Raw genomic sequence first — 15315 nt, 5'->3', positions numbered from 1 at the left:
TCATTAGCATACTGGGTTTCAGATTACAGAGCCTGGATTCCTGGAAACCACATGACCCTGACAGTTGCAATATCTAAGTGTTGCAATTTGGAATTCCAAGGGTGGTGATTAGGGAGTGGCGAGCTCTAGGCACCAGTCTCATGATCTGCCAATGGGAGTAAATATCACAAGGCATTCCTTGTGGCTCCAGAGGTCGGGCCATTCCCTTGGGCCTGCTGTATGGCTGTCAATAAGACTTCACCCTAGGCTCAAGCCTGTATCCCCCAGACTAAGGACAATACATTTTTAAAAAAAATTTTATGTGTATGAGTGTTTTGCTTACATATATGTAAGAGGACTACATGCATGTGTGCCCACAGAGGGCAGAAGAGGACATTGAATTCCCTGGAACTAGAGTTATAGGTGGTTGTTACCTGCCATGTGGGACTGGAGCCAAACCCAGCTCCTCTGCAAGAGAAACCAGTGCTCTTAACCTCTGAACTATCTCTCCAGCCCTGACATTAATGTTTTGACAAAAGTCAGGAGAGAGTCATCCTAGATATTAAATGTCACTGGGATATTGTTTTGTATGGAGAATGATCTACATACTTTTGGCTTGGAATGAGTGAGTTTATTAAGTGTGTAACAAGCAAAAGTAAAAGAACAAATAGCAAGTAGTAGGCAGATAATGTCCTAAAATCACATGCTTGTCACATCCAGCAGAAATAACTGGAGCAGCCGATGAATAGAATGAGTAAAAGTAAAAGTACAGGTAGCAAGAAGTAGATTGTAGCATCAGGTCTGGTGTTTACAACATCCAGCAGAAATGACTGGGGAAGCCTTGCCAAACTGTTATCCTCTAGTGCCTGAGTGAGAGATTTATGGGCAGAGCAGAGTGGTCTGTCCATGGATGAGGTCTGGATAGTAACCTTGATTGGAGATGGTTTACTTTTTAGCTGTTCTCAAGGGTGCAATGTTTTTAGCTGTTTACTGTTTTCCTTTCTACTTGTTAGAGAGCCATTGGGCCAGCCTGAACCAAGACTGGGGAGTTTTGAAGAACACTTCAAATAAACACATTTGAGTCTGAGACAAGGAGCCTGTCTCTTATTTTCAGAGTCAGCTCACAACAAGCAGAAACAGAATATAAGAGCTAGCTACGGGCTTTAAACTTCAATATAATTGATAACTGGAAAACTGAATGGATTTTGTTATGTTGTTCTTCGCATAAGAGATTTGAAAATATCCATCCTAATACCTATGATTGTTTAATCCATTTGTTCAGAGAGGAGTACTGGAAAGGGAAGGTTAGCATATCTCTAGAGGGTTGTATTTGTTTCCCTTTCTGAAAAGCTGTTTTCTTGTCCCTTTTGATTTTGAGTTAAATTAATAGGCCATTGGGAGGCATCCCATCCTGTAGTCTTTTTTAAGATGGAGGAACTAGCTCTGGCCTCAGTAATGCACTGTTGGGATTCCTATCATTTCCTTGAAAAGGAGCTATCCACCGTAGAAGTCCAGAAGCACTGTAAGTGTATGGTACTCTACAGACCCAACTGTTGTATTCTTTACTCTGTCAGGTATAGTCTTGGGCATATGTAAGGAATGAATTTTCATGTTCGGTATAGGAAGGCAGAAACAAAAGGCTGGGCAGAACTAAGTAAAGAAAGCCAGCCATGGCTTTTTAACAAGGTGAGTAATAGGTAAAAAATTTTTACTTATCTACTCATTTGAAGAGGTGTTTAAGGTCATTTGTGTATTGACTTTTCTGATCTCACTGGGAGGTGTGTGTGTGTGTGTGTGTGTGTGTGTGTGTGTGTGTGTGTGTGTGAGAGAGAGAGAGAGAGAGAGAGAGAGAGAGAGAGAGAGAGAGACCTTTCCAAGGCTTAACTTAGTGTGATGAATTTAGTGGACAATTCCTGGGTCTCTGATGACTGTTGGCGGCCCAAGGGGATGGGCCTTTCCAAACAGAATTTACTGTTGTCTCTGAGGATCTTCTCTATAAGTTTTCTTAGAGATTAACTCGGTTCTGGTTTATTTGTTTTTATTCATTTTTCCTTTGAGAGGGTGCCTTGCTATGTAGCCAAGGCTAGCCTCCTCAAAATTTGATTCTCCTGCCTCAGCCTTCTGAGTACTGGGCTTACAGACTTGTGCCACCATGTGCAAGTTCATTCTTTTAAATAGGCCAGGATTGTCATCTTTGTCACCTCAGTTCTCTTGCAGCCTGCATTGATGTAGAGTGTATTCCAACCAATTTATTCCAAATAAGTAGGTAAGTGGGGTAAGTGTTCCAACCAAATGAAACCAGGAATACTTTTTTGGGTGAATAAGTTGGTTTATTACCCTTTGCAGTAAAGGAGAAAGTGCACAATGGGGAAACCTAGGGCGTGCTGGCCATAGAGTTTATTACAGGGTTCGGGCTTGTAGTGGATGTCTTTTCTGAGAAGGAAATAAATACTATCAGGAAGCAAAGGTATTTCTATTAGATACTATAATATCTAGAAGCAGAGAAGGGCAAGATGACAACTGTAATGTACAAAGAAATGGCGGGCCCCTGCATTCAGATATGGGCTATTTGATTATTTTATTCATTTGGACAGAGTTCATGTTTCCATCTGTGTTGTAACATGATTTAGAATGGTATTGCTTTTATGTTTGATTCTTCATGGTCACAGGGTGCTATTGTCTGATGTTAATATTTGAAGTTTCTTATCCTCAGAACAGAATATAAGAGCTAGCTACGGGCTTTAAACTTCTGACTCCAAGGCCTGGGTGATAGGACCAGGCTGGCCTCTGGAGGTCAGAGGGCTGCTTTCCCACCTACTCCTCTATTTTCAACTACTTTTTATATCCTAGATAGACAATTACTCTTTTGTTATTTTTTTCTCTACCAATTTTGTCCTGTATGAATGCTTTCAACCTACTCATACCTGAATTTAAAAAAAAAAAAAACAAAAACTACCAAAAGTCTTAGGCCTTTGACGTTGCATAGCTTTCAAAATTCTGTTCATCAGTATCATGTGTTCTTTGTTCTGTTGGCCTTCGCGTGTTTACTACCTCTTGATCTATCTTGGTAAAGGATTGTAATTGAATTTGCTCTTTATTTTCCCTCACATTGACCTGCCCCCCCCCTTTTTTTTGGTCTTTTTGAGACAGGGTCTCCATGTAGCCCCAGCTGGCCTAGAACTTGCTGTGTAAACCAGGCTGGCCTTGAATTCACAGAGATCCACCTGCCTCTGCCTCCTGAGTGCTGCGATTAAAAGCATATGCCACCATGCCCAGCTTTGACCTGGCACTCTGAGGTTATAACTGTAAGGAACTGAAACTTGGCAAACAGACTACAGCTGCAAACACAGAATACACACTGTACTCATCCACTCCAGATCATTAGATACCATGCTCATTGGACTCCTACAACCCATTTGGCTCTGTCTTTCAGAGGCAAATTTGATACTGAAAATCTCCCTAGTACTGGGTAGAAAGTACTGACTCTTCTGTTCAAGTCCTACTCTACCTTTGATTGATGCTCTATTCCTGTACCTTTGATTCTTAAGCAGAAACTTTATATCTTCCTCTACCTTCTTGAGCGTTTTAGAATTCTTCTGACTTCAAAATTATTTTCCAAATTAGCCTTTTAGACTTAGTTTTTGAAGTCTTGCTGTAATGTGTCACTTCTGTTCCTGTTCCTCCTTCTTTAGCACTGTCAGGGTTAACATCCTGGTGTTCTGTCTCTTACCAGGTAAAATTCACACACAGTTATCTTCTGACAGTGTAAAGAGGCTGCTATGTGTAGGAGAAAACAATTTGAACACTACAATAAGAGGATGAATTGGTTGATTAACAGTGTTAAGATATGAGTATCTTAATTTTATCTTAATTTTAGGATATGAGTATCTGGGAGCATTGATTGGAAAGATTGAAATAAGATCATATAATAGAATTAATTTTATCTTATACTTTAAACAAAGGTACTGGCCTGAAATGGTAGGAAAGGGAGGGATGGTGAGAAAATTGATTTCTTAAAGTGTAAGAGTTGGCATGACTAAGGGAATCGTGTGTACTTGACATTAATAAGGTGCTTGTATTGTGCACGATCTTTTGGCTGGAAGGAAAGGATGAGGGTTCTGTTCTCTCTCTCTCTCTCTCTCTCTCTCTCTCTCTCTCTCTCGTCATTTTGAGACAGTGTCTCTGTAGCCCCAGCTGGCCTGGCATTCGATATGTAGACCAGGCTAGCCCCAATCTTACAGAGATCTGCCTGCCTCTGCCTCTCAAGTTCTGGTACTAAAGGCATGATTCAGCATGCCTAGCTAGAGGGCTCTGTTCTTTAAAAATCCCTGTATAATAGACGTGGTTTAAAAGAGTCAGCCAGAATCCAGACATGGTGGTGCATCCCTGTAATCCCAGAACTTGGGGGACACAGGCGGGAAGACGGCTTCAGGGTTATTCAAGGTGCCTTGTGGGTTTGAGGGCAACCTGAGCTACATGAGACCCTGTCTCAAAAACTAACCAGTTGGAAGAAGGAGAGTAGGGAGAGGGAGGTGGTGTGCGATACATGCAGCACATGCTGTGGTCTCCAGATAGGGTTTCTCTACCTTTAGGTCCTGAGGGCTGGAATGCTGATCAGAGGAGTGGACCAGATCTCCATCTCCTATCATATAGGGAGTATGCCCACATGTCAGTACGCTCTGTCACCAAGTGTCAAACTCTTCATAAAATCTGTGCCTTGCTGCTATCTCCTCTGTGATCTTGAAAAAAAAATTCAAAATAAAAATATCAATTGAAATAAGTGTGACAAATATAGCAAGTCATATTCTGTATACAGTGAAGACAAAAATGAGAAGGTGCAAACTGTGTTGGAATAATATAAGAATTGTTTCTCAGTGTTTTTGGATTCTTTACCACGTCAGGCTTTTGGGCAGTCATGGTGTAGCAGAAGTTATGTGATAACTGAATAAAAGGCTGTTCTGGTGGTAGAGGCTTAACTGTTAAAGCTAATTTAAGAATTTCCTGTTTCTAATGTTTGCTTCATTTGAAATAAAGCTTCTTCATGTTAATGTCTGTTGGTGCTAAATAGAAGGAATAGTGAACCTAAATTTAGTGTGTCAGAATTTATCAACAGTTTTTTTGCTAACTTTTGTTCTGTTGATAAAGGTTTGTCAGCATGATAATTGATTTGGTTACGGGTCTTTATATATAAAACAATTAAAGAAAACATTCATAGACTTTATCTTGATAATGATAAATGTTTGAAAAAAATGTATTATAATACACTTTTGTTGGCTACTATAAAAACATTCTATTTGGTTGAACCCTTGTATCTAAAACTAAGAAAATTCCTGTCAAATGCTTATTTTTCTTTTATAGGCAGTAGATCATCTAGTGCAAAGCTGCCCTCAGTCCCAACAGTTGGTTCAGTTCCACAAGACCCAGTTTCAAATATGAGGTATTTAAGCTACTAACTTGGATATTATATAAGATATATAATATAAGATATGAAAGATATGACTATCTTATAATATGAATATTATAAGATATGAAATGTTTATGAAAAATGGCTATTTTTAATAAATAATAGCTGCTACACAAGTACTTATTTTAGCTTATGGTGTATATTTCAAATAATTAGGAATTGTTTGGATTACATTGTTCCTTTTCTTTAAAAGTGGAAAAATAATGATATCCAGTCAACCATGACTATAATAATACTAAATTTTTAGCTAGATTTTTATCTTTACTTACCTTATTTAATTTGGAATGTGTGTTTCACATTCTAATTTGAAAAGTTGTGAACATGTTTTTACCCACTAAACTCCCAAGTGGTCAGAGAGTTCTTGAAATTTTTTTTTACCATAATTGGCAAATCTATATAACCCCAGGGCCATGAGTGTGCCCACAATAGGCTCATATTTATGGTATCACACAGGCCTTAAATGGTTCTCTGAGATAGGTAGAGAGGAACCTGTGAAGAGACAGTCATGGAGAGTAGAAACTTGTAGGAGTTGTGTGCTAATTTCAGTAATGTGAGCTGGAAGTATTCCTGTTGTGAAAAAGATAAGTAGCGTTTGTTTACTTGTTTAAAGCTGTAGATACTTGTCATTTTCCTGAAGAGCAGGAGGATTGTTCTTTCTTCTTTAAACTCATTTAATATATATGTTTATGCATATATGAACACATACATATTTCTGCAAACATAAATGCTAATTGAGATAATTAAAAATGTTTATATAATCTATGATTTTCATATGAAAAATTTAGATTAATTAAAAAAAAATTACCATTTCAGTAAACATATGAATGGCTTTAATTAATTAATTAATTTTGTGTGTATGAGTGTTTTGCCTGAATCTACGTAAGTGCACCTGTGTTGCACAATGCCCACAGATGCCAGAAGAGGGCGTCAGATTCCCCTGGAATTATAGACAATTGTTAGCTGGCATGGGAGAGCTGAGAATCAAACCCAGGTCCTCTGCAAGAGCAGCCAGTGCTCTTAACCACTGAGCCATGTCTCTGGTCCATGAACTGCTTTTTAAATAAACATTAATGGGTCTAAATTGTATGCTATCAGCAACAACTTAGAAATGAATACATGCTTCTTGAATTCAAGTTACTGATGGTTGAATGACAGAAATTTGATGAAGTCTTGGGTTTATTTAGGTTATAGTGGAGCCATAAAGAAAGTGATTTAGCTGGTGAATTTCAACTTCCAATAACAACAAATGCTTGGGCCAGGCACAGTGGCACATGCCGTTAATTCCGGTACTTAGGATGCAGAGGTAGGCTGATATTTGTGAGGTCTAGGCAGTTGTGTTCTAAGAGTGAGATCTAGTGAGTTCCAGGATAGCTGGGGCAACAGGGAGACCCTATCACAAAACAGAACACAACATAATACAACCCAAACAAAACACAAAAATAAGCCAGATCTTGAAGTGTGGTTGTTAATCAGGCTGTTGTTCAAAGGCTTGGGGTGGAAAGATCTACCAGGATTTAAAAAGGACATTTCAGGTCGAGGGACTGTTATGTAGAGTAACAATTTGTTTGTTGGTCATTGTTATTTTTCATGTAATTTTATATTTCTGTGGAAATACATTTTACTTTAAAAACTAGAAAACTAACATTCTAATACCATCTTTCTATTAGTATTACAGAGAGGCTAGAACATGCGTTGGAAAAAGCAGCTCCCCTGCTGCGAGAGATTTTTGTGGATTTTGCTCCTTTCCTTTCTCGGACGCTTTTGGGTAGCCACGGACAAGAGCTGCTTATAGAGGGAACAAGTAGGTGAACTTTCCTGAATTCCATTTATTTACATTTCAAGATTATTCAGTTACGTGAATAATAAGAAATGTGTGGATCCTTTTAAATATTTCCATCTTTGACAAGGCTCTCACATAGAGTCTGTGCCTTTGAGGACAGTATCACAACTCTTATATTTTAACCTGTTCTAGATTTTTACAGGACTTTGAATAAAGTAGAAATTCATTATTATTGCAAAGAAGTAACATTTATATTCTAGTAATAGAGATTGAATTCAGGACCTTGCACGTACTAGACAAGTGCTCTACCATTGAGTTTCATCCTTAGATTAATTTTTTTGTTTGTTTTTGGATATAATGAATTAACTATAGGGTAGAGAGTTTGGGAGACTAGTGTCACAGAGTTTTACTTGAACTTAAGGTCCATAGAAACTATATTGCCACGTGTTAGGAATGTGGAATAATCTTACTTTCTGTTAATAGAATTCTGTTTTACAAATAAATAAAGATAATAGTAGTATTGTGTACTACAATTGTTATATAGGTGATGCAATCTCTTTTAAGTACGGTACTTTGAAATGGTTTCACTAGATAATGTGCAAGGAAGATTGCTGAAGACATTGCTGACTAGGCAACTTATGGAATGGATCAAGGATCTTTCCCTTTTTTTTGGTGTTTTTGAGACAGGGCCCCCTGTAGCCCCAGTCAGCCTAGCACTCAATATGTAGACCAGAGTGGTCTCCATCTCACAGAGATCTGCCTGCCTCTGCCTTCTAAGTGCTGGGACTAAAGACGTATGCCACCATGCCCGGCTGGTTCTTTCCTTTTTTAAAGCATGGGACATTGTGTATGGAGTGTCCTCAGATATTTGAGAGGATGACTGAATAATTGATACAAGAAGATTCACCCTGAATTTCCTCAGGCACCAGATAGCAGTTTAACAGAGAACAATTTTTCAATTAGTTCTATTTGAGAACCCAAGGGTGGATGTGGTAGTACACAGGACTAATTCCCATACTTGTGAAGTGGAGGTAGAGGGTTAGGAGTTTTAGACCATACTGGGCTATATGAGAAACTGTCTCAAAACAATAACAACAACAAGCTTAATAGACTGATTTAAAATATCAACTGGCATCCCTAAAGTGGAAATTTTTAAATTGAAGCTAGAGAACTTTTTAATGATGATAATATAAATATGATGATAATAATGATAATATAGAATTAACTTTTCTCTTTAAATGTGTTTGGATTATGAATGCTAAGTTTGACTTGTCTTTCACCATGATTGATGGTTTCAAGTAAGTATTTAATTTCTAGTTGAGCTCAAAGATCCTGGGAACACATTCCCATCACCACTTAAGTGTCTTAAATATCAACTTATACTTTCAGTTGCCTTATATGTTATGTGTAACTTCAGATAGGTGAGCCCTCAGGGATTTCTTAAAATTGGTTAAAAAGCCTTCATTTTACAGAAATAAATATATAATGGAAACACAAGGTTTAGGTAGGTTAACAATTTCAGATCTAAGTATTAACTGTGGGGGATCATCACTTAATTTAACATGTAATATTCTTATACTTGAGTAGTAAACTTTAGTTAAGAATTCTTCTTTGCTTGTAGAGATATATGGAGTTGGTGATGAGCAATCTCCTTTCCATTGTCCAAAAGTAGCAATGAATTTATTTGAAAAGAAATTTTTGGTTTTAGAAATATTTAATTAAGCTTTATGCATCAATAATTTATTTAATAATAGACTTTTGATGAAGTTATAAAGCACTTTTGTTTATTGAAATAATAAAATTAGAAAATAATTGGATTTATGGAGAGTTTGTATTAAAGGGCTGTTTCCTGATTTTTGGTTTCACATACCAAACAACTTTAAAGTGGTATGTCCACTTAGGAACTTTTGTCTTTAGTCTCAGAGTTATGTATTTATGTTCATAGCACTAATGCCATTTAAGCAGGAACTTAGTGTTCAAATTCTAAAGTTTCTTATGTCCTCTGAAGTTCTTTCTCACATTGATTATTAAAATAAAAGTATTGGGGCTGGAGAGATAACTCAGCAGTTAAGAACACTGACTGTTCTTGCAGAAGACCCGGGTAGGAATCCCAGAACCCACGTGGCAGCTAACAACTGTCCCTAGCTCCAGTCCTAGGGGATCCGATAGCCTCTTCTGACCTCCACGGGCATTGCACAACACGGTACACCTACCTACATGCAGGCAACACACACACATAAAATAAAAAAATATTAAAAATAAAATCAAAGTATTATATGACATTTCACTACTACTGATTTTCAGAGTACTCAACTGGTCAGTGTATGTGTGTGTGTGCATGTGTGTATGTGCATGTGTGTCTATGTCTGTGTGTACATATGTGCGTATATGTGTGTTTTTCTCACTGAAACTTTATATTCCTTTAATCCCAGCACTTGGGAGGCAGAGGCAGGTGGATCTCTGTGAGTTCAAGGCCAGCCTGGTCTACATAGTAAGTTCAGGACAGCTGGGGCTACAGGGAGACCTTGTCTCAAAAAAAAGACCAAATAAATAAATAATAAATAAATAAATAATAAATAGGTCATTGCTGTTTACTTTCCCCTGGTTTATGAATTTATGTTACTCAGGAATAAGACTGAAATGAATAAATATATACATATATGTTTTTTCCATATGGGTATTTAAAGTATCCTGTATGTGTGGTAGACCAAACAAAGAACAGCTATAAATCTTTCTAATTTTGGATAGCCCAAGGTCCTTTCTATCTGTATTGTTCATATGAACAGATGTAAAAAGGTTCAGATCAGAAGGTAGCAGTGGCTCCTGTGGAGTAGAGCAGTAGGGATTAATAGCCTAACTGTGGAATGTTCTAAACTAACTCACTATGAGGAATAGGTTTTGAAGTTGGAGTAAAACTGGACTTATATCTGGGTTACATTTTATGAAAAATAACAAGGTTTCAGTCCAGAAGAGCCATGCCAGCAAAGAGAGATGGGGTAGCTCTGCCCATTCCTTTACTGCTTTGTGTGTTTAGGCTAAGGAGCTTTATTCACCTTGGCTGTGCAGAAACCACACTTTAGTTAATGACCTGCTTGCTTACTGCGGCATAGAAGCATTCAGTAGCTAATTTTTATTCCAGTGCCAACATTGCTACCATCCTTTCTAACATTGAGAAAAAATGGTTTTAACTTTTTTTTTAGAAAATGAAGGGATGGGCCAGCAGTCTATGCTGTTTATTAAACTTTAAAATACCAGCCGTGCCATCTTTCAGTTGAAGCATTATTAATAAAAAGGAAACAATTAAAGAGTATGAAGATATGAGATAGAAAATGGATGGGATATCTGGAAGAACTTTAGTGGAGGAAAAAATAGGAGTAATTTATAGGGTTTGTAAAGGTTACCATGAATTTCAGATACTACACTTTGGAGCCTAAACATGTGTTTCCCAGAAAAATATAGAATTAACAATTGTAATTTTTTTGATGGTTATAATGCCTTTTAGTTATTCAATCCTATAGTTGCTGGCATTGTATTTTAAAAACATATTGGCTATATCACATTCTTAGAACTGCTTTGGATCATATTGGGAATTAAAGCTAAAGACCTCTTTATATGGATACTAATGTTATAAAAGTTCCTTCCTAAGGATATTTTTTAAAAAATCGAGATAGAACATAAAGGAAAATGTAAATGAATTACTTTATAAGAAATGAGGAATACATAAGGGAAAACGGCTTGCATTTCTGCTAGGGTTTAGTGTGAGGTCAGAGGTCAAGGTACTAATAAGAGTGTTTGGGATGTCTGCTGCCAAGAAACAAAATGGAAACTTGATTGATAGCTGGAGGGTTGAAGGGAGAGAATATGGTGGAGAAAGCAAAGGTCAGGGAGCCATTTCCCTTCTCTGCATGTGTAATGATCAACTCTCTCCAAAACAAAATGTAGATGATAGTGATCAACATGGCATGTGTTGTGCACATTTCTAAGAGTATTGTGAAGTGTCATTATATATCAAGTCATAGTAAATGTTTTAGTATTTTGAAAGTTGAAATAGTTTATGAAGTGGTGGTAGTTTTGATACCTGGTTTTAAGTAGCTATGAAGTACTTTGTTTAATCAATCACATGTTCAAATGTAGACAGGTGTAGCTCTTTGCAAATATTAGTATTTTGGTTTAGGCAAATTATTTTCAGTTTGGGCAAAATATGCAAATGAACCTCATATTTGTTTTCTTTGTGATTTTAAAATAACATTTTCTTTAAAATAGGTCTTGTTTGCATGAAGTCTAGTAGTTCAGTTGTGGAGTTGGTTATGCTGCTCTGTTCTCAGGTGAGTACAAGATTAAATGTTGACGTAAAAGTCACTTATATGTCTGTTTTGACAGGGAAGTTATGCTAGCATTATCACAGGTTTTTGATAGAATAAAATTTTGAGTACTATGCTAAAGAATTTTGTTATGAGAATAAAGATTTATTCTTAAAAAGATTGCTTATATTTGGTATTAGCAGATGATTTTGAAGTACTGAGAGAAAGAACATATATAAATGAGAAATAAAGGTCTTTAGAATTCCAGTAAAGTGTTTGTATCAGTTGATCTGACTAAGTTTCTGTGCTCTGTGAATGAAGGTTATAGAAATAGATTTATTTATGTGCTTTGTGGAGTGCCACTCTGTGTCCACTGGGAATCATGGGTTTTCCTTGCCTCCCTTTTGTTCAGAGGTTATAAAATGAGTGATAAATAATTTTGAATCCTTGTCATTGCTAATTATTTTTGACATACATAGTAGACTTGGGAAAACATCAACAAAAATGTGGCAGCCATCATAATAAGATGTACAAAACAAATTCCTCAGAGCAGAATTACTTTCCATGTTTGGAAACCTTGTAGTTAGCTTTAATGATTTTAAAAACTTAAATAAAAATTATGTATCCTGTGTTTTGTTTTGAATGTTTTAATTAAGAGTTTTCTTTGTAGTCTTTTAAAAGTGGTATCTTGCTGGTAGTAAATTCCCCTACTTAAAACTTTAAAATAGCCCTTTTTTTTTTTTTTTTCAATAGGAAGGATATTGCTTTAGAGGTCAAGGGTTTTGACCCATTTCAACACCTTTGACCTTCATTTACAACTCTCATGGTACTCACCTAACGAATAAGGATAATACAAAATTAATGTTTCTTTACATCGATTTGTTCATTTTATGTGCCTATGTTGCCAAATTTATTTAGACTGTGCTGATGGACAATTCATGAATACAAATTAAAGATCATAGATGGTGTGAAAAATCAATACTATGCATTATCAATAATGTGCAATAAGAACAAATACTTTTAGCGATTACAGCTAATAGAATTTTATAATGAACATGTAAGGAGTATTCATGTTTCTTAATGGTCTTATTCTAAGATTTAGTGAGTTCTGTTTTATAATTTAATAAATTCCTTTTGAATACTTGATTTCTTCAAAAGCTCAGTAGATAAAATTTCTTATTAAACCATCTGATTTAAAATAATTGTTTATTTCTTGGATGGAAATCACCACATACAATTTTTATACTATGTGAAGTTTTCCTTTTAGAAGCATTCAGTTATTATTTCTTTATAAGATTATGATTTTGCTTATAGTAAATTGGTAAATTCTGATCATGACGTTTCACCTTTTAGTTTAAGATTAAATTTGGTTTGGTACATGAAAGCTTCTTCAAATATCTCATATTTGAATGTCAGAAGCTGCAAAGATAAAGAATGACATGTTGTGACACACCTATTTGTCATGATGTCACTGTGCTGTTTAATGCTTGTCTGATCAAATGGGATATACAGCTCACTTAGTAGAGTAAGTTTCAAAAATCAGAAATTCTCAAGGCTTTTGTTTGAATAACATACATTATTGGGTATTTGAAGTTTTTAGCACTTTTTTTATGAGTTCTTCAAAAATTCCGTGCCATCTCTATAAGATGCAGCACAGTGTGAAAAATGATGTGAAAAAATGAAGATAGAATTAGCTCCAGATGTATACAGATTGTTCCAGGGTGATAATTACATTTTTCACTTTGAATTTTCCTAATTCAAAGAGGTCAACTTGGTAATCGCAAAAGTGATTTATTTTGCTAAGAAGCGAACTATCTTTTTCTACATGAAAGCTTAAGAGATATGAAATTGAATTTCAAGAGGACATTTTACAGATACTGGGTGGAGATGTCATTAGTTTGATTGATATTTTTTTTTAGTGTGTGATAGGGTGGGAAGTAAAAAAACTACCATCTTGCTAAAATTTTAATTAATTTTTTAAGAGGAGATGGAGAGGTTTGAGTGCCAAAGATCAAAAGATCAGGTCAAAAACTCCTTTTTAATCACATAAATAATGGGATATGCTTATGAACATAACATTTGCAAATTTGATTTAGAACTTTACAAATTAATTGGTGTTAATTTCTTGGTAATCATCCATGTTCTGATTATTTTTCTTAAACCCATTCAGAACTTATTTTCCTTCTGAATTTTTAAAAACAAGGTGTTTGGCCATACTCTATTACAAAAGAAATTATAGTCTAAATTTAAGTAAATAGGTCTGATCATATTGGTTTGCTGCCAGTGAGACTACCTGGATCACCATATATTTCTTTAAAGCTTTGATCAGCATTATATTTTTCACTGTTTTTCATTAGTAGTTCATTAAACATCATTTCATGTTTTATCTTAGTTAAAATTTAGCATTATCTGAACAAATGTTAGTAGAGTTAAAAAGCTCCCTAACAATCAGTAGTATATCTTTTGAGTAAAATCAATACATATTTAAAGTTTATTGAATTAGATTAATTCATACATTGAATCACATCTAAAATAATTCAAGTACTATGCTCCAAAATCATGATTTTTTTTTGTTTATTTTTACAGTGCTGGTGATTAAGTCTAGGGCCTTGCACATGCTAGACAAGTGCTCTGCTACTGAGCCACATCCCCAGGCCAACCAAACCCTTTTACTTCTTAAAATGAAACTACATACAGTCTTCAGGGAAGTGCATGTTCCCTGACACACAACAAAAGTTGAGCAAGTTTTCAGTTATATTCAAATTTAGTTTGTCAGAAGAATATAGCTTATTAGTGCCCCGTATTTCTTGTTTTTGTGTATAAACCTGTCAGAAATGAATTTAAAGAAAATATTAAATAGATATTTCAAGTACTATTACTTCAGTGCTGTATAAAGTGTTTGTGTTTTGCTCATTTGACATTAATATCATTTTTGAAAGAACTGACATTGCATTCAAGGCCACTTTATAAAAGTGTTGTGTTGCTCATCCTAATTCAGCCTGACATACATTCCAATAACACTACCTCCCTTCTTGGGTTTAAAGCTAAATTTATGACTGTGCATTGTGAAGTGCATCATTTAAAAATGGTTTCAACCCAAAACATCTAATAAATAAATAATGTGTATGGCTACTCAGTAGTAGACTTTCTAGACTAGAAATCATTCCATCGGATACTCAACAGTCCACTATCGGAGAGAGCTGTCAGATAAATCTTGAAGTAGTGGCACTCATGTCCTGTAAATCACATATTATTGTCTGAGCCTTCTGCCAGGTCATCTATTCTTTTCCCATTTATCAGAAATGGATACAGTATACAGAAAAACTAGTAGCACCATATAGTCTGGCCTGGCATCGTGTTTGAGTAATTAATTAGCAGCAAAAGAATATTTAAATACTTAGCTTAAGTTTTCTTAAAATTTTAAGTCAACATTGATGAGATTTTGAGAAATATTTTCTTTATAGCAAGGTAATGATGTGAGGTTTGGTCTTTTTGACTTAAAGAATTCTCTGTCTTGGAACTATTAATTTAAATATGATAATCATATTAAAATAATTACATAGTTATATTGGAGTCAGCATCATAATTTTTAATGTAACTTTTGTGTTTGATTTTTGTCTGAATGTTTATGATAAAATTTATCTTTTTCTTTCCTGTAATTTCTCTACTACTAGGCTTCTGTATTTTGAATTTATCCCTTCAGAATATATGATACTTAGTGCTCTTCTTGCTCTTACAATTTATAAACTTTCCCTTTTTGTCATTGTGATGGGTAACTGATTATGAGTAGG

General features: G+C 35.5%; 1 protein-coding gene across 11 annotated transcripts in view; it reads left to right on the top strand.

Moving 5' to 3' along the window:
- Lrba (LPS responsive beige-like anchor protein) overlaps window positions 1-15315 on the top strand; it is a 674454-nt gene that overhangs the window by 180623 nt on the left and 478516 nt on the right. For all 11 annotated transcript variants that reach the window (XM_029556710.1, XM_029556708.1, XM_029556707.1 and 8 more), the window contains 3 exons: window positions 5338-5416; window positions 7111-7244; window positions 11487-11548. In XM_029556710.1, the coding sequence (XP_029412570.1) occupies window positions 5338-5416; window positions 7111-7244; window positions 11487-11548 (275 nt within the window). The remainder of the gene's footprint in view (window positions 1-5337; window positions 5417-7110; window positions 7245-11486; window positions 11549-15315) is intronic.

This window comes from Nannospalax galili, unplaced genomic scaffold (assembly GCF_000622305.1).
Source record: "Nannospalax galili isolate Female #2095 unplaced genomic scaffold, S.galili_v1.0 scaffold305, whole genome shotgun sequence".
In the NCBI taxonomy this organism is placed as follows: domain Eukaryota; kingdom Metazoa; phylum Chordata; class Mammalia; order Rodentia; family Spalacidae; genus Nannospalax; species Nannospalax galili.
The sequence above is the reverse complement of the archived record's forward strand: the minus strand, read 5'-3'. Positions and strand labels throughout refer to the sequence as shown.